The 25,615-nt window shown below is 42.0% G+C and overlaps 2 protein-coding genes across 7 annotated transcripts in view; both read right to left on the bottom strand.

The window, feature by feature from the left end:
- The window catches only part of BRD10 (bromodomain containing 10), a 110,355-nt gene extending 105,235 nt beyond the window's left edge, over positions 1-5,120 (bottom strand). For 2 of the 4 annotated variants that reach the window (XM_019965975.2, XM_019965976.2), the window contains exon 1: positions 2,742-5,119. In XM_019965975.2, the coding sequence (XP_019821534.2) occupies positions 2,742-3,325 (584 nt within the window). In that variant the 5' untranslated portion in view covers positions 3,326-5,119. Of the gene's footprint in view, positions 1-2,497; positions 2,714-2,741 lie in introns of those variants that run through there. The other 2 variants (XM_070794209.1, XM_019965978.2) reach the window with 2 other exon arrangements.
- A 1,604-nt stretch (positions 5,121-6,724) lies between these two features.
- RANBP6 (RAN binding protein 6) lies at positions 6,725-11,369 on the bottom strand. 3 transcript variants are annotated; one of them, XM_019965973.2, is made up of 2 exons: positions 11,134-11,367; positions 6,725-10,077 (listed from the first exon to the last, which is right to left on the bottom strand). In XM_019965973.2, exons 1-2 carry the CDS (start codon positions 11,326-11,328, stop codon positions 8,011-8,013), a joined length of 2,262 nt encoding a protein of 753 aa, XP_019821532.1. In that variant the 5' UTR covers positions 11,329-11,367; the 3' UTR covers positions 6,725-8,010. The 3 variants fall into 3 exon arrangements, with proteins under 3 accessions (XP_019821532.1, XP_019821531.1, XP_019821533.1); XM_019965974.2 differs by having other exon boundaries at positions 9,823-10,077; positions 11,193-11,369; XM_019965972.2 differs by having other exon boundaries at positions 6,725-11,369.
- Between the last annotated feature and the right edge of the window lie 14,246 nt (positions 11,370-25,615).

The following is a 25,615-nucleotide window of genomic DNA, read 5'->3' as shown; positions in this document are numbered from 1 at the left end:
TCTTTTCCCCTACTCAACTATATACCACTTAAAAGAGTAGAAAACCTCTCTTTTGATATCTGAATGTCTAGTTCTGACAGATACACATTTGTGCAAGCAATACTTTCAAAGAACAGATGAAAACACTGAGATTCAAGTTATACAATCTGCCCAAGGTACATACCACTGGACTGCTCTGCAATAATGTGACACCCTCTCTATCTGATGTACCTCATTTCTTGCTCAGTAATATATGAAGCAGCTGTAAAATTCTACTTAAATTCGAAAATAAGGGTTAATTCAGTATCTTACAAATACATATGAGAAGACAAAAGAAAACAAATTTAATATCTAAGTGTTTTTTATTATTAAAATATGATATACCACTTATTTAGAAATAAGGTATCTGAATCATCTATTTGCTGAAAATCAGACTCATGTGGACAGTCTATATTGTTCTGGAACATCTATATATCCTAACTGCATACCTAACAGTTATAATCTACGCTTTTCTTGAAGTGGTGCCCACTCAAAGCATTTATTTAGTAATGACTTAGATTTTAGCCTAGTACAGAAAAAGAAATGATTTCCTAGATCTACAAATGTGGTTTGTCGAACCTATTATTTACAAAATGTTTGTACATATCAAATACAAAAAAAGTGAGGGACTCAAAAAGCCTTAATTATCTCTTTGAGATCATCATATTACTATTTACTACTAAACTGCAAGAATTTTCTCTCTCCTGGACTAAGAATGTCAGAAATACATTACTATGTTTATAAACAAAAGAGTGTTTTCTGTATGGATGCTATTAGATTATATGGTAATACAGTATTTTGAACTTTAGTCATTAGGAATGATTCAAAACATTCAGAAATTAACCTTTATGTGAAAGAGAAATGGTCTCCCTGCTATTTTGCAGGACTTACATGCACAATGGTTCTGAAAACACCTGTATTCAAACTATTTGCAACTTCTAAGCACTTTTCATGCAGTCATTATCCAGCCTCATTCTAAATCCCTGTTTCTAATCTGTAAAACTAGATGCTTGAACTAGATAAGCTCTATGGCTTCCTCCATATCTAAAATCTTGTGACATCAACTTGGAATATATTTTACTACTTAAAAATAATGTGAATGGACTGTTTCTCATGTGAGTCATAACTATAAAACACTGTGAAGACAAGGGTAACAAACACATCACACAAATAAAATGCCACTAAATAAAGTATAAAAAGTAATATACAAATTTGTGAATTATTCTATTACCAAATAATTCAGTGTTAAGAAAAGATTCAAGAAGAGGTTCCTTAGTTTAAACAGAGCCGCCCTAATGAGTCAAGCACTAAGTTAACCATTGTTTTCAGTGAAAGAAGTCACTGGTAGCCTCGAAAACAGTATAATTGGAAGCCAGAGACAGATTAGATTATTTTAAAATTACAATTATAAATCAAGGACAGAAAAGTTAACACAACTTTTCAGGAGCTTTTGGATAAAAGCACTCGCACACGTCCCAGTTTCAGATATGAGAACATTCATTTTATTCAACTACCACTACTAGCATTATAATGGTTAAAACTTATCTTGAGCTAACTATATGGGACTGGCACATTCGACTTTACATTTATTAATGCATTTAAGAAACAGCAACCCCATTAATTAGGTACTGTCATTATCCTCATTTTATAGATGAGGAAACTGAGGCCAAAAAGGTAGAGTGACTTGCAAGTTCACTTTCACTAGTAAAGGGTCAAACAACTGGATCACTTCAACCACAATTTCCAACAACTTTCAATTACTTTTTTATTCCTGACGAATTTCCGCTAGAGAAATTCAATTGGCTCCTATCAATCACAGAATTATAAATTAATATGTTTATTTTGGTAGCCTCCTGTGTTACATTATCACTTCTTACAATGGAAAAATAATTGTGAGGAGGGCATGGCAACCCACTCTAGTATTCTTGCCTGGAGAATGCCCATGGACAGAGGACCCGGCGCGGTACAGTCAATGGGGTCGAAAAGAGTCGGACACGACTGAGCACACCCACCCACCTAGAGTGTACCGAGAGCATACACACACCCACTCACCCTCCCACCTAGAGTGCACCGAGAGCGTCGAGCCACCTGACCTCCCTATGACTTCTGGGAGAATAAACACCAACATCCTAAGCTTATTAAAATATTTGTGCTGATACAAAAATTCAGTCCTCTCAGATGAAGCTGAGAGAAAATATCAAGAATATGCTACAGTAACTGTTAACCATTTAATAACACTATACACTCCGATGACCGAGCTGAGTAGTAAAACGATATAACCTTAAGTTTGAAACCACCTTTTACACGAGCCAACATAAATTTCTAATGATATTTCATTCCAAAAACGTTTAAAAGTTTCTTGCCAAAACTGTCTAATGAAAGTTGCAAGGCCATCTTCCATCCCACTAAAACTTTTCCTCTCCCTACTCCTATAATTCTTCCTACGGGCACCTTTTCACTTTACTTCCACAAACTTTACCTGCTCTTCAGCGCTCGGTTCTCGGCTCTCTCCTCGGGTTCTTTTCCGTCTGGGCGTGGGGTTCTTTCGGCCGACACCCTCCACACCCCTGCGGGCCCCCGCCCAGCACTGCTCCTCCTCCCGGGGTTCTGACTCAGCACCTATCAGCGACGCCCCCCGGCCCCTGGCCCAACCCATCCTCGGACACGTGCGAGGGTGTGTTTGTGTCAGTCCGTCAGTCCCGCCGGGAACTGGGCTCACTCACCGAGAAAGAAGCGCCAACTTCTGCTCCAGCATCATCTCCAGCTTCTGGCCCTGTTTGGAGATCCAGTGGTCCACTCCATGCTGGCGGTAGCACGTCTCCAGCATCAACCTGAAGTCCGCCACGAACTCGGTGATGCCCCCGTACTGGCCGCTGGCGAACTTCTCCTCCATCTTCAGCAGACACATGCCCTGACCGGGCTGCTGCGGGAGGGCGCGACTGCCCCGGCCTCCGCCGCGCGGCCCCTCGGCCGCCTCCTCTTCCCTGGTGGCAACGCCCCCCAAGGGCTGGAGGAATGGGGCGGTGAGGCCTCGGTGCTTCTCCTGCAGGAACTCGCCCAGGATGCGGTAGCCCTGCTGCAGCTCGTAGGTCAGCTCCTGCTCCTTGCAGCCACCGCCCCCGACCACCATCTCCTCCTCCTCTTCGTCGTCGTCCGCGTCCTCCCTCAAGGAGGCACTCCTTCGGGCCGGCCGTAAGGCCGGCGCCGCTGCCACCAACTCGTCGTCGTCCTCTTCCTCGGCCGCCGGTGGCGGCCGCTCCTCTTCTCCGGCCGGCTTCATCTCCCCCGGCTTCCCGGGCACGCTCATGCCTCCGGCAGGCCCAGCTTGGGCGGTGTGCAGCGGCCGCTCGAGGCGCCGGGGCACGCGTGAACGCGGACCGCTTCCTCAGGGCTCAGGGGCGCCGCGCAGCCTCAGCCGCATCGGGCCTCGCTCTTCTCAGCCGCTGGCTCGGCTCGGTGCGCGCGGGGGTCTCGAGCTTGCCGCCCGCGGGGCGGGGTTACATGGGGCGCGGGGGAGGGGGGAGAGAAGAGGAGAGCCTAGGTGCCCTCCTCTCCCCTCCCCCCGGCGGCGGCGCGCGCGCACGGCCCTAGCCTGCCTCACCCCTCCGCGCCCCGCCCGGCCGCTCTTAACCCGCCAGGCCTGGTTTGGCCTCCGCGCCCCACCCCCTCCCGGGCCGGCTTGAAGGCAGGGAGGGGGCGAGGAGAAAAGTGGGCTTCTTCTCTAGCCTCCCCGGAGGGCGCCGAAACGCTGGGCCGCCGCGGGTCGGGCTCCTCCTCCTCTCCCTCACACTCCCTCCCGCCCCTCTCTACCTGCGGGGGACCCAGGCAGGAGGAGGCGGCGCGCGGACGGGGCCTGGCGACAACTGTCAGTTAGAAGCCCTACTGGGCGGGGGGAAGAGGAGGGGCCGGGAGAAAAGGGGGAGGGCACTTAGCGTCCCCCCCCTCCCCCCCCCCGCCCCGGCTCTCCAGGTTGGGGCGAGCTGTGGAAAGTAGCAAAGAAAGGGGCACCGTCGCCGTCGACGGTGAGCATGCGTAGTAGAACACTACCACCCCCACTTCACGTACCGCTACGTGAAAGCCGGGACTTCGTCTCAGCTTCAGGCCCTGAGGCCTGGTAGGTTGCGCGGAGCAATGATGTCATCAGCTTGTAGCCAACTGGAAGGGGCGGAGTGAAGAGAGACGCAAAGCAGCAGCTGGGCTTTGCTCGCCACCTCCTGAGTGGGAGGCTGAAAGGGTTTTAGAAGTGGGCTGTGCTAAGAAGATATTTGTTCCGCTAGACCCCTCTTAGCGATAAAAGCTAAAATTAATCCTGCAGGCGCTTGCTAGACAACTTTCGTTGATGGAAAGTGAAAGTAGACATAAGTGTAAGTAGACATAGAATGTAAATCCTATCCTATTGTAAAAAATTTTCCTTTGCACACTCAACACCCTCCATCCCCGTGACTGCTGGTTTTTCAACGTAGAATTGGAATTTGTGAAGTTTAGAAAGGTTCAAGGACTCGACCAATTGGAACATATGTTCACATGCAAAAGAAAAAGAGATGATGTATAGAACTCGAATTTCTAAAACTCCTGTCCCCGTCTTAACATCAGTTCCTATTTTGGAAGTTAATCCCATGTTTTCCGTTAAAGTGAAAAGACATCCCCACCTTCTCAATTTTTGACATCTGCTAAGAAGAGTAATGGAAGGGAATGGAACCTCATTTTAAAGTCCTTGGGACTTAAGTCTTCAAATATTTCAAATCTATAAACTTCGGCATTAAACAGTCGTTAGCATGACCTTTCAATCTCACCACATTTTAAAATTACTGTTTAGGGAATGTGTAAGAAGTGAGCTTATCATTCCATTAGTTGACATATTGCTTAAAAATGAGTAGAAAGTAACTAACGGTTCCTTAATGCAGATATTACTATTTTCTCACGTTCTTTTTCAAAGATGCACATATTCCTTTTTCTGCTTACACAGGACGCTCTTGCTTGAAACATCAAATTACTTGAATACAAAATCAAAATTTCAGAAAGTAAGCATTTTAAAAGTAAAGATGTGTAACAAAGTGATTGGGATATATTGACTCTTAAGACTGTTTTACTTCCAATCGATGTGGACTTTTAAAGCACTGATAAAATTCGAAACTAAAAAGCTTTTTCTTTTTGATTTTTGCGGGGGGGGTGGGGGTGGGGGACCGTCTAGTATGTTAGATAGTCTTAGGTAAGAGTTAAATGGGGATACTTTTAAGGTTTTAGGGTATTGACAACCCCCCCCCCCACACAAACACACACCCATCATCTAGTTTATCTAGATCTCCTCTTACCTCATCAGACATTTGTCATTTATTAGTTATTTACAGCGTTCTCTCTCCTTAGAGCCCATGAGTGAAAGTTGCTTAGCCGTGTGGACTCTTTGGGACCCCATGGACTATACAGTCCATGGAATTCTCCAGGCCAGAATACTGGAGTGGGTAGCCTTTCCCTTCTTCCCAACCAAGGAATCGAACTCAGGTCTACAGATGTACCTTAAATCAGGAACAAAGGCAGACCAGTCTTACTTCAGGGACTGGCAATCAAAGTGTCTAACTGGACATCTTTCATTTCCTTTGAGAAAGCCCAAGAATCTGGACCCATCCCATCAGATATCAACTCCTTTTCTTTAGCCACCAACCATATTTCATGACTCTCAGATAATATTAGCTTACATTTATTGAACCCTGTGCCACTGATCACTTTATATTCATAACCTTCTTTAATTCTCACAATTAGCTAGGCCTTATGTGAAGAGTTGGACACGACTGAGCCACTTCACTTTCACTTTTTACTTTCATGCACTGGAGAAGGAAATGGCAACCCACTCCAGTATTCTTGCCTGGAGAATCCCAGGGATGGGGGAGCCTAGTGGGCTGCCGTCTATGGGGTCTTACAGAGTCGGACACAACTGAAGCGACTTAGCAGCAGCAGCATGCTTATTTCACTGATGGAAAACTGTTCAGGTTAAAAAAGCAGCTTGCCAAAATTCAAATCTAGGTTTGTCTTCAAAATTGTCCAGGTGCCTAATTCCAAGTCATATGGTCAGTTCAGTTCAGTCTCAGTCGTGCCCGACTCTTTGCGACCCCATGAATCACAGCACGCCAGGCCTCCCTGTCCATCACCAACTCCCAGAGTTCACTCAGACTCACGTCCATCGAGTTTTCCAATTTTTCATGCACAAGAATATATGGAATTGGTAGAAATGTTTACCAAAAGCTTCTTATATAAGGAATATTAATAAAGACACCTGGATGAGTAGCAGGAAACTTAGCCACGTGTCACTGAGAGGCCAATTAACTTTGATCGTAACTATTATGAAAGTAGAATCAGGTCCTTGAACTTTTAAAAAATATAGATAAATGAGAAGAAAAACTGCCTTTCAATCCCACCATCCATAGAAAACCTCTATTAATACTTTGTGGTGGGTTTTTTCTATTTATTCATCTATACTTTTAAATTTAATCTTATTAAAATTATGACCATACCCCAACCAATGTCCTTTTCTTTTTTTCGCTTCATTAACAATAAGTAACTACAGGGAATGTATAGGAATTGCATATTTAAAATCTCAATTTCGTATTTCTGTCCGCAGTGGCCTAGATGGCCTGGTCAACTGGTAGGAGGGGAAACAGGGAGATTTTAATATAAAAGGAATTCCAGACCATAAAAAAGAACACAGAAGAGGTACAAACACCAACAGCAGTAACAGCTACCATTTATTAAGCACTTGCTAGGTCTTAAATACTCATTAAATGCTTTACATACACAGTACTCATAACAGCCCCAGGAAATCCATTACAGATGTATTTGTTCTTAAATTTTGGATCAATAATTTGCTGAGTAGAAAGCTTCTTTTTCTACCCTACAAAAAGCCTGAGATTAAAGACCAACATTGTAATTAATATAAGTAACCCCAAACTTACAGAACTGCTTTCTTAGAATCCACACTTACTGCTAAATGACTGGTCATCTCAAAGCTGTTTTCTTTTTCATGTTTAAAGACTAATTTTGCTTCCCTTTCACGATCACAATTGAATTCTCTTTAATGCTACTAAACAACTAAGAGTTTCTTCAAAACACATCTATTTAAGCCCCATTTTGAATCAGGGCTTCTCTTATTGAACTGCTTTGCAGGGAAAAATGGCATACATACACAATGCAATATTCTGCTCAAACACGTAACAGTGATTGACTCCCACAAATAATCATTTACTCTTTGTCAAATACTGTATTACAGTATGTTATATGCTACCAATGTTAGATGTACCAGGATACCCTTTACAATAACTGTGGTCCTTAAGAGTCCTGGATAAGTTAAAAAAGACAGACTGATCTGGCTAAGATTTTAAAGTTCTCTTAACTATCAGCTGGACACCTTGGGAACTAGAATATGGATATGTCTCAGCCTCAGGAGGACATTATTAAAAAGTTATTATGTATTATGGAGAAAACTCCCCACATCCACTGCAGTATCTCAAAACTCTTTTCCAATACCAGCATCCTCCCATTACTATGAAAACTAGGAGTATCATAAAGGAGAAATAAGCCTGCCACTATATTCTTCACTCACAATTCCAAAGAGTTTGTCCTGGAAGTTCTTCTATCCCATCTTTGTGCACTCTTTAACATCTTGTGTTAGGCAGCAGGACACCCTGACACCAAGCACACTGCTTGCCCAGCATCAGGAATTTAGACAAATAGCAACAATATACATACTTCACATCAAATAGAAGAAAGGTGACAAACATTTTAAGACAACAGAAGCACAGGTTATCACCAAGGTCTGTGTTTGATAAAACATGCAAGGTAAACAGAGGCTATAACACTGACTAATCATGGAGAAACACTGGGAAGGAATATAAACTGCTTAGCAGGGAGAGAACAGCTCTCTCAATCATAATGGAATCCACTCACAACACTTATTTGGAGTTACTTTTATGGGGGATGATATTCAAGTAATATTAAAGTGCTTCAAGCAAAATTTAGCAATTCCTGTAAGGCTTCCTGCTGCTCATCATCAAGATGGGAAATGCATTCCAACCATAATTCTTCAGAAGTCTGTACCTGACGTACAACATTAGCTAGGCGTTTGGCACAAGGATCTTCATAGTTAATAGTCTCATTAATTTTTCCTTCTGCAATTATACTAATTATTTTTGGGAGATTGGAATTATTTGGACCAAGTACAACTGGGTGGTTACTTTCAATTAAGTCACAGAGAAAACTCAAAGTCTGAATAGCTTCCTCTTTATCCTCATGCAGTGGAAGCCATGACAACCAGTGTGGAAGAACTTCATCTACGTTTACACAGTTAGGCTTAAACCTCAAAATCTTCCCTACTGCTGAGATACAGTTCTCTGTAGCAATGACATTTTTTTTGGTTTTGGAATTTGCACACTTAATAACTTTCACCAGCAGCGGAACAGCTTCTGAACATAAAGAACGATAATCATCTCCACCAAACTGTGCCATAACACCCAGGCCATAAGCAGCAGCTTGCCTGACTTCAGGGTTGTTGTCTCGCATATTTAGTAGCATTGGCCACCGAAAATATTCAACATATTTAAATGAGGTTGGACTGCAGTGCTCTATGATATCATCAAATATGCACAATCCCCACTGTCTGTCTGGCCATGGCCTATTAGAACAAATTAGATTTACAATTAATGGAAGTAGCTGTTCAAACCACGGTAAAATCTTTTCCTTGTAAGTACTAAATAATGAGTGCAAAATATCTGATACTTTGGTCAGAATATAAACATCACATTCATCCTCATCTTGCAGAGACATTTCAACCTGTTGATCATAGTTTTCTTCCTGTCTTTTAACCTGTCTTAGTTCTTGGTTTTTAAAGTGCCCTTCAAGTTTTGCTTTCAGTATTTCTCCCAGTTCTTCCAAGTGTTCATCATTAAGGCACCCATCTCCCATTACTTCAATGGATTTTGCAAAAGAATTCATTATTTCTGAGAGTACATCTGTATCGGGTTCGGTCCCAATAGCCTTGATTAAGGGATCACATATGAATTGCCACATCTGTGCAAGATACTCTGGCCCCCGAATTCTTGCACATTCCAGGAGAAAAGGCAAGGACTCTGCAGCTGCCACTCGAACATTGTCATGGAAATAAAATTTCAGTAAAGGAACCATCAGTTTTACAACTTGTTCTGTATAGTCCATAAATCCTTCTCTTAACTCCTTAGCATAATAAACCAACATCTGGCAAGCAGTTGCTTTTGCTTCAAGTCCTGAAGTTTTAATTCCAAAACTTTGCTGGTCTCCAAGATTTACAAATTGCCATCCATCATCATCACTCATATTCTCCACATCTTGTGTGTCTAAGAGAGCAACGTCAGGTTTAGCTGAAGCAGTCTTAATAAGAGGCTCAATAACCAGTGGAAGGTACTGTTGAAAATCACTTCCAAGAATTTTACACATTCTAGCCCATGCTGAAACCATGTAAGAGGTCTGAGGGTCATCATCTTCCATATTATTTAAGTCTGATTGTGTCTTCAACAATAACTGCATCACATTTGATGCATCTTGCATAAATTTTTCCTTACCAACAGCAAGACCAACATGGCTAATGCATTCAATAGTCTTTCCTTTCAGAAGTTTGAGTTCCTTTTGAACAGCAAGCTCAACAGTATGCTTTAGTGAGGGCATAAATATATCATAGTATGGTACAAATTTTTCTTCTATTGTATCTGCAACTGAGGCAATGGTTGTCACAAGCTGTTCTAAGGCCAACTTAGTTCCATTGCGAATCAACTCTTGAAGTTTAATCACCAAGATGGAATGTAGATTTCTTAACATACTATCCAAATATAGAACCAGCAATGATTTGGGGCAGTCTTCAATAAAAATAATAAGCGCAGAAGCTGCATGTGACTGTACACGCTGATTACCTTGATTTTCCATAGTACGCAAGAGAGCTGCAATCACAGTTTCATGGAATTTCTTTTGGAAGTTAGGTGCAAAATCTGTAGCCATCTGTCCAAGTGTAGTACAGGCTGCAGCCCTCACCCTTGGATGAGGATCCTGAAGAAAAAGCAAAACAGAGTTAACTGTTTCATCTAAAATTGATTCCATTTGCTGATGGCATCCTTCTCCAATAGCAGATAAGGCCATTAATCCAGCATGTCGGTATTTCCAGTCAGGGCTCTGCAGCATCTGCATGATATGCTCCTTAGTCATTGGTAAAACAAGTTTTCCACCAAGCCCACAAGCCAGTCTGTCTAATGCACTCTCAGCAGCAACTGCATTGCTGTCAAAATCATCTTCTTCCATTTCATCAGCATTTACCCAGTCCTCGTCATCTTGTAGATCAACCATCATTGCTAATATATGAGGAACTGCCTGTGCAATAATATTTGTATGTTTTTTCAACATTGGGGTGGCAGTTTCAGACAAGGTCACTATTACTTCAAGTGCCAGCTGGCGTTGCAGATTACTAAGTCTAGAGTCTCCACATAACTTTAGACTCAGTTGCAGAGTATCTTCTAAATAAGGACCCAAATATTTAGGTACAGTATCTGCAATCTCGACAAGGGATTCTAGCACTGAATCATCATCCTGGTAGCATGAATCATTCACAGCCTGTAAGATTCCAGGAAGCAAGTCTGCAAAGTCTTTGAAAAGACCAATATTATTCTCATTAGCAAGTACAAATGCAGCTGCAGCTCTAGCAGATAATGTCCTGATTGCTGGATGTTCTTGATCTTGAATACACTGGTCCAACAACCGTTTGATGATATCCAAATCGTGCCGCTCCTGGTTCCCAAAAATCCCCGGAAAGTGCCAGAAAACGTGAAGTGCAACTTCCCATAGAACCACATTTTTAGAGTAGATTGAATCAACAAGGAACTTCAGACCTTCAGGCCAGTGGTTAGTGCCATCCTCATCTATCAAATTCCTGGCCAGGACTGCAAAAATGTCACAAAGTTTTTTCCTCATACTAGCATGTGTTTCTAACTTAACAGCCAGTATCAGTTCAATCTTGACGTCCCTCTGAACATCAGAAGGCAAATTTGGATAGACTTCCTCAAACCCAGAGGACAAAAGCCGTCGTAGCAGGGCGGCAGCCATTTGTCTCACCTCATAACCTGCTCTTCTATTTCTGACGGCATCTAAGAGGAATGTAGTCTTACACAGACCTGGGATATTTTCATAGATTTCCTCTGCCTGCCGCCGCACCATACAGCTTGGATTGATCAGGTTCTTCAGAAGCTGGTAAAACTCTTGCTTTCCCGACACGGTCGCCGGTACTCCAGCAGACCCGGACGCCGCCATCGCGTTCTGTCAAAGCAACCGCGACGGGGAAGAAAGGCGGGGGTCTGCGTCCCGGAGCAGTGACATCAGCGAGGCGCCGGCGCGGAGGGGCGGGGCGGGGCCGCTTCTTCCTCCCCTGCCATGGCTCCTCTTGGTCCGGGCTTTGGGAGGCGGGAAGTCTGGTGGCGCGGGACTCGTGAGGTCGTGGTGGGAGCGAGGATCGCTCTCCGTCTGATTTCCAATAAAATGAAAATTCACCTGCAGAGGGGAAAAAATAAAAGTGTGATAATGACTATTAGAATGGGATTATGGGTTTTTTCGTCTTTTATTTCTAAACTATATCTATGGTTGTTAAACTGATAATTTTAAAACAGAGCATACGCCTTGAGAATCTGCTAAGTGAAAGAAGACAATCACGAAAGGCTATATGTTATATAATTCCCTTTATATGAAAGGTCTTAAATGGAAAATCCATACAGAAAGTAGATTAGTGTTTGGCAATGGCTGAGGGGAAGGGAGAATAGAGAATAACTGCTGTCAGGGAAGTTCTTTCTGGGTGATGAAAATGTAAAATTGATAAGTGAAGATAGGTGCACAACTCTGTGATTATACTCAAACCACTGAATTGTACAATTTAGATTGGTGAATTGTATTGCATGTGGATAATACGTCAATAAAGCTTTTTATCAAATAAGTACGATAAAAGATAAAGACAACGATTACCACCCCACTATTACATCTAATGCAGTAGAGCAGAGGTGCTCAGATTCTGGTGTGTGTCGGAATCACTTGCTTTGTGGATTATAATAAAGAATGAGAAATGTATTTGAGTGATGTATGATGAAAAGTAACGTGGGTTAGTAACATTAGAATCCTGGTCTTGTCTCAAAATTGATTTGAATCCCTGGTCTTGTCACTCAAGATTTTCTTTGCAAACTTAAAACTGTTTTTACAGTTTTGCTTTTCGTAGAGAGCAGCTGAGGTTATTCTAAGAAATAAGTGCCCCTGAGGCTAAATATTGTTTCTTTAATTCAGGAAGGGTTGCTTCCCTGGAATTACCAGGCTCATTAATTACACAGGCTCAGGGGTAAATAATCCACCTGCCAGTGCAGGAGGCACAGTTTTGATCCCTGGTCCTAGAAGATGCCACATGCTGTGGAGCAACTAAGCCCTTGTGCCACAACTATTGGGCTGTGCTCTAGAGCTGGGTAAATAGGAACTGCAACCACCGAGCCCACAAATCACAACTACTGAAGCCTGTGTGTCCTAGAGCCTAGTGCTCTGCAACAAGATAAGCCAGTTCAATGAGAAGCCTGCCCACCGCAACAAAGAGTAGACCCTGCTTGCTGCAATGAGAGAAAAGCCTGAACAGCAAGGAAGACCCAGCACAGCCAAAAATAAATAGTAAAATACATTTTAAAAATTATATATAAAAAAACAATCATCATTACTTTAACAATGATTAGATCTTACTTTTGTATGGGCCTTACCACTCTATCATTTTAACCATTACACAGGTTTGCAAGATTGGTAGAATAGGTATAATACTAATTTTAGATGAGAAATGGAAACTCAGGAAGGTTAAGGGATTTGCCTAAGATGACACACTCTGAGTCTCAAATCCACCTCTTCTGAAAGCAACACCGATGCTCTTTCACTTCCCCATAATTACTCTTGATTTTGCAATACAATCAGAGGTTTTCGCTTATTGCAGGGTATATTTTAAACTTCTCTAAGTTGGCTGAATTTTAATTTTGTTCCTGTTAGTTCATCAGTAAAGAATCTGCCTGCCAATGCAGGAGATGCAGGTTTGACCCCTGGGTCAGGAAGATCCCTTTGAAAAGGAAATGGCAACTCACTCCAGTATTCTTGCCTGGGAAATCCCATGGACAAAGGAGCCTGGTGGGCTACAGCCAGCAGAGTCACAAAGAGTCAGACACGACTTAGTGACTAAACAACAACAAATGCTCGTTTAAGAAGAAACCTTATTCTCCAAACAGTGCTTTTTATTCTGTGGACTGAAAGTCAACTGCATCAGAATCACTTGAGAAACTTATTTTAAAATGTAGATATTAGGGCCCAATCTCTGAACTACTGAATCAGAATTTCTGGGTGATACAACCCAAGAATGTTCAATTTTAACAAGGACACTGGGTTTTCACGTGAATACAAAAATTTGAGAACCACTACTGAGATCAGTGTTGGTTCTGATTCCAAGATCTTGACTACAGTTCTGCATCTTGCTCCAGAGTCAATGGCTTTCCCACCATTCTTTGAAAAAGTCTAATTATAGGGCCTTTGCATTCACTCTTTCAGAAAATCTTAATAACTATTACATGTTGGGGGGTGGGGGAAGCTTGTCTTAAAACCATATCTGTTAGCATATTAAAGACACAAAAACTAGGATGAGATACCACCACAGGCCCAATACAATGTTTTAAATTTAAGTCTAAGAATATCAAGTGATACTGAGAATATGGAATAATAAAAAACTCAATGACACTTTTGGTGGTAGTTTAAGTGAGTTGGTAGAACCACTCTGTAAAAAATGTTTGAAAAATGCTGGGTTAAGATTACACAGTTATTCATTTATTTTCTCAGCACACGTTCATTGAGGGTATACTCAAGTATGATGCTATGTGCTGGGGATAAAGATTAAATACATGAGGATGCCCATGAGAGACAGTAAATACCATATAGTGTAGTGATCACTGTGGTGATGCAACCATGTGAGGTTGTGGAGGCAGCTAAGGGAAATCAGGCAAGGCTTCCCAAAGGTGGTGATACCAGGGCTGACCTTTGAAGGATGAATCTTTATTCACTATTTGAATAAAGAGAAGAAGTTTCTAAGTAAAGGGAACAGCTGTGTTCAAATGTGGAAAGGTCTTAGAGCCTAGTGTGGTGAGTTCTGCCAGTATTTCTTGCTGGAGCATTGGATGTGTGACTTGAGGGGGCTTGGGGATGACATAGGAGGCAGGAAGGAGGAAGACAAAAGTTCTATAGCCAGATCATGAAGGGTCTTATATTCCATGTTAAGAAATTTGGCTTTTTTCCCCCAAAGGTAAAGAGGAGCAGTTTAAAGATTTTAATCAAGGGCTGTGAAATGATCCACATTTAGAAATATTACTTTGATAGCAATGCAAAAACTGAAGTGTGAAGATTGGAGGCATTTAGGGCTTTCCAGGTGGCAGGGTGGCAAAGAATCCACCTGCCAATGCAGGAGACATAAGGGACATGAGTTTGATCCCTGGATCGGTAAGATCCCCTGGAGTAGAAAATGGCAACCTGCTCCAGTATTCATGCCTGGAAATTTTCATGGACAGAGGTTCCTAGCAGTCTACAGTCCCTAGGGTCACAAAGAGCTGGACAGGACTGAGGACACACACAACCTTAGTTCAGTTAAACTGAAAGTCTAAATCATTGCAGTGGTGGAAGGAAAGAAAAGAGGGCAAGGACTAGATAGATCAAAAGAAGTCATATCAATAACACCTTACATGGAAAGAAAAAGCCTAGGAAATCTTCCCAAGTTTTGACCTGGGCATCTGGTTGGAGATGCTGTAATTTACCTATTTCTTTACCCACACATGAGGAAAGAACAGTATTAATGCAGACCAAAAGACTGCTAACTCTTTCTAGAAGAATTCCCTAACAAATGAAAGTGTTAATTCCTCAGTGATGTCCAACTCTTTGTGACCCCATGGACTGTACCCCAATGGACTGACATGGGGTTACAACTCTTTGTAACCCCATGGACTGACAGCTCCTCTGTCCATGGAATTTCCCAAGCAAGAACACAGGAGTAGGTTGTCATTCCCTTCTCCAGGGGACCTTCCCAACCCAGGTGTCGAACCCAGGTCTTTGGATTTCACGCAAATTCTTTGCTGTCTGAGCCACCAGGGAAGTCTTGGCTATGCACCAGGTGGTACTCAGTGACATTTTATGAACAAAGATGGAGTTACTCCCAGTCTTATCAAAACTGTCCAGTATCCAGTGAAAGCAAAGTGAAAGTCGTGTCCGACTCTTTGCAACCCCATGAACTATAGTCTATGGAATTTTCTAGGCCAGAATACTGGATAGGGTAGCCTTTCCATTCTCCAGGGGATCTTCCCAAGCCAGGGATCGAGCCCAGGTCTCCCGCATTGCAGACAGATTATTTACCAGTTAAGCAACAAGGGAAGCCCAAGAATACTGGAGTGGGTCTTCCTTAAGAAGATGAGTCCCCAAATCCATATTTTGTTCTCTGGTTTCTCCCACACTCCATAGTGATGGTCATTGTTACAAAAGTAAGAGCTAAACGGAATCCATTTTAGGAAAAATATTTATGTTCTTAGGTTAGAAGAACATACACAGATTTAAAATCTTAAAATACTTCCTCTCTAGATTGCATAATTCAATTCTATTTACCTTTTGCGCTGTTATTTCCTACCCACCCCCACCCCCTAAGGAGCACACATAATATTCAAGATTTCAAGAATGGACTTGAAGATTTGATTAAACAACTTTATTAAACTTTGTAATTAAAATTGGATTTTAAATTTGTTTGCACTGTTGAGAGGGCATTTAAAAATATTTCCGTAAGGTGTAAGGTGGCTCAGAAGTGGACAATTCAAGTATTTATTAGCACCTTGCTAAGTGAAGAAAAGTGAAAAGTAAATTGCAAATTTCTTCCAAGATCTGAGAGATTTAGAATCAAGTGGGAGGAGATAGAATTAAATTGGACATTCTTGACATTTTTGCAAGAATAATCCATAATAAATAAAAATATAGAAAACAAAAAATACTTGAAGGCTCCCACCAACCTAAATTACAACAATCAGAATATCAGAAAGAATAATGCTTCTGATGAATTAAAAAGACTCTAAATATAATCAGCAAAATTTCCAAGTGTCTAATACTAACAAAAGTCACAATTCATTGATCATCCTTGGATGGTAGGTCAGCAACTGAAAATTAAAAATAATCAATATTTTTCCTGCCTTTCCCATATAAACTGCATTTCAGGATAACCTAACAGCTATTCACATTCTTCTTTATAGAATTCCATATAAAAAGTGCACAAAAATGCTAAAATCAGAAAATTACTGTGTTGTAACCCAAATGAAATAATGAATGTAGGCAGCAATAACCAGTGGATGGTAAAACCATTAAATGAAACATGGGTTGGGATTTGATAACAGAAGGATTAGGCTGAAACTACCTGAAGTTCCTGATTAATCTTATTATTAAAAGTGGGATAAACCAGAAGTGTCATTTATGTGTTATCTTTTGGTTTCACATTCAAATTTTCTCTAATTTGTTCTCTGATGCTGAGGTTGGGCTCTGGAAGCAAAATTTCACCTTTCTTAGCTTGGTCCCTGAGAGTTTCCACCAATAGGAGCCGCTAGAGACTGGAGGCTAGAAAAGAGAGAAAAGAGATTGCTCCTTCTTGTTTTTCCTTTTCTTGTCTGGATTGCCCCAGCAGTGGCCCGTCCTCCTGGTGACAGTACTTTCCTCTTAATCCAATCGTTTCCTGTCTCTGCAGAGATACCCACAGTAGCCTGGGGGCATTCATTCCTCTGAGGTTTCACCTGGAGCTCTGAGCTCAAAGATGCCAGTTCCATTTTGTTCCTTCAGCTTTAGGGATGGTAGCAGGTCCTTCAGTTACCATTTTTTATTACATCAGTGCTGTTTATTCACTCCTTCAGGTCTCTCACACCTATGTAACCAATCTCTTAAATCTTCTCTTCAAGTATTTAGTGTGGTTTCCATTATTCCACCTGGACCTTGGCTCATTAATATATCAGGCATTCAAGTGATGCAATAGGGAGCACAACTATAAAGTATTTTTATTTAAAATCAGGTTTATTAAGGTATAATTTACATGCAATTGTTGTTGTTGTTTAGTTGCTAAGTCATGTGCAACTCTCTGCGACCCCATGGACTGCAGCACACCAGGCTTCCCCGTCCTTCACCAACTCCTAGACTTTGCTCAGACTTATGTCCATTGGGTCAATGATGCCATCTCTGTCACCCCTTTTTCCTCATGCTCTCAATCTTTCCCAGTGTCAGAGTCTTTTCCAATGAGTTGGTTCTTTGCATCAGGTGGCAAAAATATTGAAACTTCGGCATCAGTCCTTCCAATGAATATTCATTGGATTAATTTCCTTTAGGATTGACTAGTTTAATCTTGCTGTCCAACGGACTCTCAAGAGTCTTCTCCAGGACAACAATCTGAAAGCATCAATTCTTCGGCGCTCAGCCTTCTTTATGGTCCAACTCTCACATCTGTACATGACTACTGGAAAAACCATAGTTTTGACTATATGAACCTTTGCTGGTAAAGAAATATCTCTGCTTTTTAATATGCTGTCTAGGTTGGTCATAGCTTTTCTTCCAAGGAGCAAGTGTCTTTTAATTTCATGGCTGCAGTCACCATCTGCAGTGATTTTGGAGCCCAGGAAAATAAAATCTGTCACTGTTTCCATTGTTTCTCCATCTATTTGCCATGAAGTGATGGGACTGCATGCCATGATCTTAGTTTCTTGAATGTTGAGTTTTAAGCCAGTTTTTTCATTCTCCTCTTTCACTTTCATCAAGAGGCTCTTTAGTTCCTTTTCACTCTCTCCCATAAAGGTGGTGTCATCTGTATATCTCAGGTTATTGATATTTCTCCTGGCAATCTTGATTCCAGGCTGTGATTCATCCAGTCCGGCATTTCACATGATGTACTCTGCATATAAGTTAAATAAGCAGGGTGACAATATACAGCCTTGACATACTCCTTTCCCGATTTGGAACCAGTCTTTTGTTCCATGTCCGGTTCTAACTGTTGCTTCTTGACCTGCATACGGGTTTCTCAGGAGGCAGGTAAGATGGTCTGGTATTCCCATCTCTTAAGAATTTTCCACAGTTTGTTGTGATCCACACAGTCAAAGGCTTTGGCATAGTTAATAAAGCAGAAGTAGATGTTCTTCTGGAATTCTCTCGCTTTTTCTATGATCCAATGGATGTGGGCAATTTGATCTCTGGTTCCTCTGCCTTTTTGAAATCCAGCTTGAACATCTGAAAGTTCTCAGTTCAAGTACTATCGAAGTCTCGCTTGGAGAATATTGAGCATTACTTTGCTAGTGTGTGAGGATGAGTGTAATTGTGCTATAGTTAAACGTTCTTTGGCATTGCCTTTCTTTGGGATTGGAATGAAAACTGACCTTTTCCAGTCCTGTGGCCACTGCTGAGTTTCCCAAATTTGCTGGCATATTGAGTGCAGTGCTTTCACAGTGTCATCTTTTAGGATTTGAAATAGCTCAGCTGGAATTCCATCACCTCCACTAGCTTTGTTTGTAGTGATGCTTCCTAAGGCCCACTTGACTTTGCATTCCAGAATGTCTGGTTCTAGGTTAGTGCTCACACCATCTTGGTTATCTGGGTCATGAAAATCTTTTTTTTGTATAATTCTTCTTTGTATTCTTGCCACCTCTTCTTAGTATCTTCTGCTTCTGTTAGGTCCATACCATTTCTGTCCTTTATGTGCCCATCTTTGCATGAAATGTTCCCTTGGTATCTAATTTTCTTGAAGAGATCTCTAGTCTTTCCTAGATTCTATTCTATTGCTTTCCTCTATTTCTTTGCATTGATCACTGAGGAAGGCTTTCTTATCTCTCCATGCTATCCTGTGAAACTCTGCATTCAGATGGATATATGTTTCCTTTTCTCCTTTGCCTTTAGCTTCTCTTCTTTTCTCAGCTATTCATAAGGCCTCCTCAGGCAGCTGTTTTGCTTTTTTGCATTTCTTTTTTTGGGGGATGGTTTTAGCTGACTGTGGCTCAGATCATGAACTCCTTATTGCAAAATTTAGACTTAAATTGAAGAAAGTAGGGAAATCCACTAGACTGTTCAGATATGACCTAAATCAAATCCCTTACAATTATATAGTGGAAGTGACAAATAGATTTAAGGTATTAGATCTGATAGATAGAGTACCTGAAGAACTATGGACAGAGATTCGTTTTCCACAATAGATGTATGCTATTAAAGTATTAAAAAATTGAAAATAACCCAACAACGGAAATAATAGTTGTTGCATAAGCCATGATATTGTAAGATGTGTTGAAATGGTTTTGTGGGAAAAGAAGATATATAATATGTGCACACCACATATACTTTGTATAAAAATATGGCTCTGTGGGCCTGGAGTGAGGCAGGGGGAGAGACTTCCTCCAAAGAGGGCATCTTACTGGGCCCCAAGTTGTGTGCCAGGCCTGGGGTCTTCCCCTTAGGTCATGCTCCAGGACAAGCAGATAGGTCTCTTTCTCACTGGGGCAGTGGTGTACTTCTGTCCATCTTTTTGTGATATGCCCTGGGGACTCATGAGTGCAAGCTCTTCTGACCATTAACCAAACAATCTAGAAGTGTCCCCTGGGTGCGCGTGCGTGCTCAGTCGCTTAGTTGTGTCTGCCTCTTTGTGACCCCATGAACTGTGGCCCGCCAGGCTCCTCGTGGGATTCTCCTGACAAGAATACTGGAGTGGGTTTCCATTTCCTCCTCGAGGGGATATTCCTGTCCCAGGGATCTAATCTACGTATCCTGCATTGGCAGGTGGATTCTTTACCACTGAGCTACCTGGGAGGCCCGTAGATATACCTTAGAGTACTGTAAAATCTGGGATCTTGTGCTCTGGAGCATGACAGAGAAAAGCAGGAATACAGTATCAGCAGGAAGATAGTATCTGTCCTCTGGGGTCTCTGGAGAGGATAACAGTCAGCCTTTAGATGTGTGTTTAATTGCAGGCTTTCCCCTTAGGCTGTGGCTATGAAAACAAAGCATCTGAAGTCTGTATCTTGGCGCAGGGTGACACAGGTGGGGTTAGACGGCAACAGCACATATCCTGGACCGGAGTGAGGGAACTGCTCCCAGACTTTACTTCCATTAAGGACATCCAGACTCACGCACCACAACTTCCTACCAGAATCTATGGGGAGATGTGACATGAAAGAAAGCACCTTAAGCTTAAAGGCACATAGCAATAATCTCAGTTCTCAGAAAAGTGGTGAAACATCATGGTGAGAGGAATGTTATGCATAAATGCATGTGGCAAGTTTTGCATGAGATCCCATAGCAGGTGAACCTCTGGATAACCCAATCATTAAACAGTAAACTCTACTATGAACGATTCTAACACCTTAGATGGAGAAGGCCAGAGAAGGCAATGGCACCCCACTCCAGTACTCTTGCCTGGAAAATCCCATGGACCGAGGAGCCTGGTAGGCTGCAGTCCATGGGGTCGCAAAGAGTTGGGCACAACTGAGCGACTTCACTTTCACTTTTCACTTTCATGCATTGGAGAAGGAAATGGCAACCCACTCCAGTGTTCTTGCCTGGAGAATCCCAAGGATGGGGGAGCCTGGTGGGCTGCAGTCCATGGGGTCGCACAGAGTCGGACACAACTGAAGTGACTTAGCAGCAGCAGCAGCAGCAGATGGAGAAGGCAATGGCAACCCACTCCAGTACTCTTGCCTGGAAAATCCCATGGATGGAGGAGCCTGGTAGGCTGCAGTCCATGGGGTCGCAAAGAGTTGGGCACAACTGAGCGACTTCACTTTCACTTTTCACTTTCATGCATTGGAGAAGGAAATGGCAACCCACTCCAGTGTTTTTGCCTGGAGAATCCCAGGGATGGGGGAGCCTGGTGGGCTGCCATCTATGGGGTCGCACAGAGTCGGACATGACTGAAGAGACTTAGCAGCAGCAGCAGCACCTTAGATGAGACTTCTTAGAGTGCTGATTAAGCTATCACAAGTTATGGACAGCAGAAACCTACCACGAGATTAGCCAACACAACAAACTGAAATATTAAGATAAAGTTTTTTCTTTTTTCTTTTTTTTTAAGTTTATTCTCCTGGAGACTTCTCAAGCATAAGTTTCTTTCTTTGAAAATGAAGCACCCAAGGCAACAGATTTCCTCAGGGAATTTAAATCTTATTTTAAGAAAAGAATCATCTAGATAGAATTGCATGTGGAGTTTTCTCCCTACCATCATAACTATGGCAACAATATTAGAAAGAGCTACTCTGTGCTTTGACTAGGTGAACCTTCCTAAGAGTCCTTTTCAAATTCCCAGGCTATAGTTTTGGGATTCATTTAATGGAAAATTTTTACAGAAATAGTAGTCAACTGCCTGACAGTAGATTTCCTATTATTCCTCCATCCTGGTTATTGTTTTAATAACAATAAAGTGACAGGCTGATAAGAAAATATAGGTCTAGGTTCTTTGGGTTATTTTCTGTTTTCCTGTAAAGTTTCTAAGATTTCTAATTTATTTAATTTATTTTAAAGATGTTGACTTACATAGCAATTTAGTACAACATTCCATGTTTGTGGCATTTACTTGGTCTTTTACCTAGGCATTTTTTGATTGCCAGGAGAAATATCAATAACCTCAGATATGCAGATGACACCACCCTTATGGCAGAAAGTGAAGAGGAACTAAAAAGCCTCTTGAGGAAAGTGAAAGAGGAGAGTGAAAAAGTTGGCTTAAAGCTCAACATTCAGAAAATGAAGACCATGGCATCCTGTCCCATTACTTCATGGGAAATAGATGGGGAAACAGTGGAAACAGTGTCAGACTTTATTTTGGGGGGCTCCAAAATCACTGCAGATGGTGACTGCAGCCATGAAATTAAAAGATGCTTACTCCTTGGAAGGAAAATTATGTCCAACCTAGATAGCATATTCAAAAGCAGAGACATTACTTTGCCAACAAAGGTCCGTTTAGACAAGGCCATGGTTTTTCCTGTGGTCATGTATGGATGTGAGAGTTGGACTGTGAAGAAGGCTGAGCACCGAATAATTGATGCTTTTGAACTGTGGTGTTGGAGAAGACTCTTGAGAGTCCCTTGGAGACTCTCCAAGGAGATCCAACCAGTCCATTCTGAAGGAGATCAGCCCTGGGATTTCTTTGGAAGAAATGATGCTAAAGCTGAAACTCCAGCACTTTGGCCACCTCATGCGAAGAGTTGACTCATTGGAAAAGACTCTGCTGCTGGGAGGGATTGGGGGCAGGAGGAGAAGGGGACGACAGAAAATGAGATGGCTGGATGGCATCACTGACTCAATGGACGTGAGTCTGGGTGAACTCCGGGAGTTGATGATGGACAGAGAGGCCTGGCGTGCTGCGATTTATGGGGTTGCAAAGAGTCGGACACGACTGAGCGACTGAACTGAACTGAGGCATTTTTTTAAAATGAAGAAAATGATATATTAACAAAATTGATGAAAATGTTATATGAAGAGACAGAATAATGACTGGACCAGTGAATGTTCTTTCAGTTTTTCAGTTCGGTTGCTCAGTCATGTCCGACTCTTTGCAACCCCCATGGACTGCAGCATGCCAGGCTTTCCTGTCCATCACCAACTGAGTGTTCTTAGAGGACAATAGAGAAAAACCTTTTAGATTAGTGTCATTATAAATCATTCACTGACAATGAGCACAGACCTTTTCCTAGTATCAGAGAACTTAGGTAACTTGTCTGATGTCATACAGCTAGGAAGTGCAGAACAAGACTGGAACTTAGACTTTTTAGCTCTCACACCATCCCTGGTGTGGGAATGTACAAGTAGAGGGATAGATTTCAAGGAAAAGAATGATGCTTCTATTGCAAAGAAGGAGAGCCTGAAAGAGAATGCACCTGAGGTAAGCTTGCAGTTGTGATGGTAGGTAGGCAGTGGTTGAAGGACTTTTTTTTTCCTAAAGATGAATGAATGATGAATAAAGATGAATAAAGATCATCATGGTCTCTATTTTTTGGTGAGACCATTGGTCTTAAGTACAGCAGTGAGGGTTTGAGGAAAAAGTCAAAGGTTTTGGAGAAGCCATGGGAGTGAGGAGTGAGGTATCCCTCGTTGAACAAAAATAATTTTAGGAATTGAAATGGGGAAAAAAAAGAATTGCAAACTTTTCTTCAGTTGACATCAGAAACCAGGAACCCACAGTGGCAACAATCCATTAATTATACTCTAAAGTAAAAAAGGCAGAGTTCAATGCCATTGGTTCAATTCAATTCTACTTTGTAAAACACCTGCATGTGTGTATAAAACATGTGTAGGAAAATGTTTAGTATATATACCGATTTGTTACAGTGGTTACTTTTTACTCATACATTTCAGTGTGGTTTGAATTTTTATAGCAATATATTTCTGTATTACTTGTATAAAAAATGGGGAAGGTGATGGCCTGGTAAAGGCTTTAGGCTCCTGAGCATGTCTGCTTCTCCACAGAGATCACCTAGAGCCAATTGTATAGTGATTGAAGCTTCAGAGCCAGGAAAAGTCCTACCTGAAACCTCGTAGCACAGTTCACAGCTGCTGCATAAACCACAATGCTTAAACCAGAGCCAGTACTCTAGGATTAGTGGTATCCAGTCCCACTACTGCTGTGGTAGAAGACTCCAGCTTCCCAAACAGCTTGCATCTGTCCATTAAAAGCATTCAGACTCAGGGAAGATCTGGAAAGGTTCATAAAATTATATTTTCCAGCTGCTGAAATCTATGCCTATAGGGAATCTCCCTCCAGCTTGTGGGAGAGGTTTCCACATTCTGTTTTGGCACTTGTGATGAGTGACAACTGCAGAAATTCCATGGCTGGTCCAGATTGTAAGCACTTTTCTATTTATATTTGTATGTCAAGATACATCTAGAGCAACACAAGTTAATTTTTGAAATATGTCTAGTCAATGCAGTCTTCCTGTGAAGATTAATTCTATAAAATAAGACAAATGAGAGATAGCAGTGACAAATAGAAGAACATTCAATTAAGCAAGTTTCTTTTTGTGATAAAGAAAACAGAAATTGATGATTGAAGGCCAAAAATCAAAACAAAACTGTTCATCCCGATAACACAGAGCTAATACTGGAAAAGACTTGGAAGGTAGATAGAGCTAGATTCAAATTTGTGCTTCACCGCTTTGAGACTCTGGGGAGAATTACTGAACTTCAAGCTATCTGCTCATCTTCAATGGGGAATAATAAGACGTAGTTCACTGGGTAATTCTAACATCCAAATGAGACAAAATATAAATGTAGAAATTTGTTTTGCAATATTAATTCATGTGGGTTTTTTCCCCCCATTTTTTTGCCTTCTTCATTTTCCAAGAAGGTCATTTGGTCATCCCTTCCTTGGGATTTATTATAAGGAAGAAAGCTGTTGTTTGAAAACAAAGTTGCTTTTCTTGTGTTTTGTGAAAGCTTAAACTCATCAAGGAGATTGTTTTAGGTATGAGTGGTATGGGAGGGGGGTGGGTATTCTTATAGGGAATGAAATAGGAGCAGAATGAAATAGAAGAGGAAGTGGACATTTCTGCTCAAGGAAAGGATGGAGGATATTGCATTAGGATGGGGGAACTACTGTTCTTCTGGAGGTTGGATTGCCACAGGTGTGTAGTGAACAGGTGAGACTACATGCTAGTACCTGATTCCCAGATCTGTAAATATACTGTGCCCAAAAGGGGTATGCTTCTATACTCGCAAACTTCCAAAGGACTATTTGAGCTCAAGTAATGAACCTCATTCCAGTACTCTTGCCTGGAAAATCCCATGGACGGAGGAGCCTGGTAGGCTGCAGTCCATGGGGTTGCTAAGAGTCAGACATGACTGAGCGAGTTCACCTTCACTTTTCACTTTCATGCATTGGAGAAGGGAATGGCAACTCACTCCAGTGTTCTTGCCTGGAGAATCCCAGGGACGGGGGAGCCTGGTGGGCTGCCATCTATGGGGTCGCACAGAGTCGGACACAACTGAAGTGACTTAGCAGCAGCAGCAGCAATTAACATCTCAGTTGGTGGTGCAAAGTGTGGACCAAAGCCTAGAGTGGTTTCTCCATTTACTTTGTTTTTCATAAGACCCATTGAACCTTCTGTATAACACAGTTGAATGGGAGTGGGTCTTTGCCTGTATTTCCTTGAGATGACAGCTTGAGACAAAAGCTGGGGCATAGGTAATCTGAGACGTAATCCCATGGAGCAGGAGTTCAGCACAGAGAGTGAGGGGAAATCAATATCAGGTTGTATTATTGAGTTGGTTACTGGCATGGGTTCAAATCAGAATTGTTCGCCCAGTGAGGACTAGGAGAAAGAGGAAGAAGCATTTATTCTTCTACTCCTGCCTGTAATCAGTTGGAACATAAAACTCTCTTGTTTTCATGTATATAAAAGAGTTGAACAGGCACCTATGGGCACTTACAACAAGGAATCAGAGAAGCCCTGGGGCAGGAAGTGAGGAAAAGTAGGCACAGCTTGAGGGGAGGTGCTTTCATGCTAAGAGTGAGGAAGCCTGCAGG

This window comes from Bos indicus, chromosome 8 (assembly GCF_029378745.1).
Source record: "Bos indicus isolate NIAB-ARS_2022 breed Sahiwal x Tharparkar chromosome 8, NIAB-ARS_B.indTharparkar_mat_pri_1.0, whole genome shotgun sequence".
NCBI classification, from domain to species: domain Eukaryota; kingdom Metazoa; phylum Chordata; class Mammalia; order Artiodactyla; family Bovidae; genus Bos; species Bos indicus.
The sequence above is the reverse complement of the archived record's forward strand: the minus strand, read 5'-3'. Positions and strand labels throughout refer to the sequence as shown.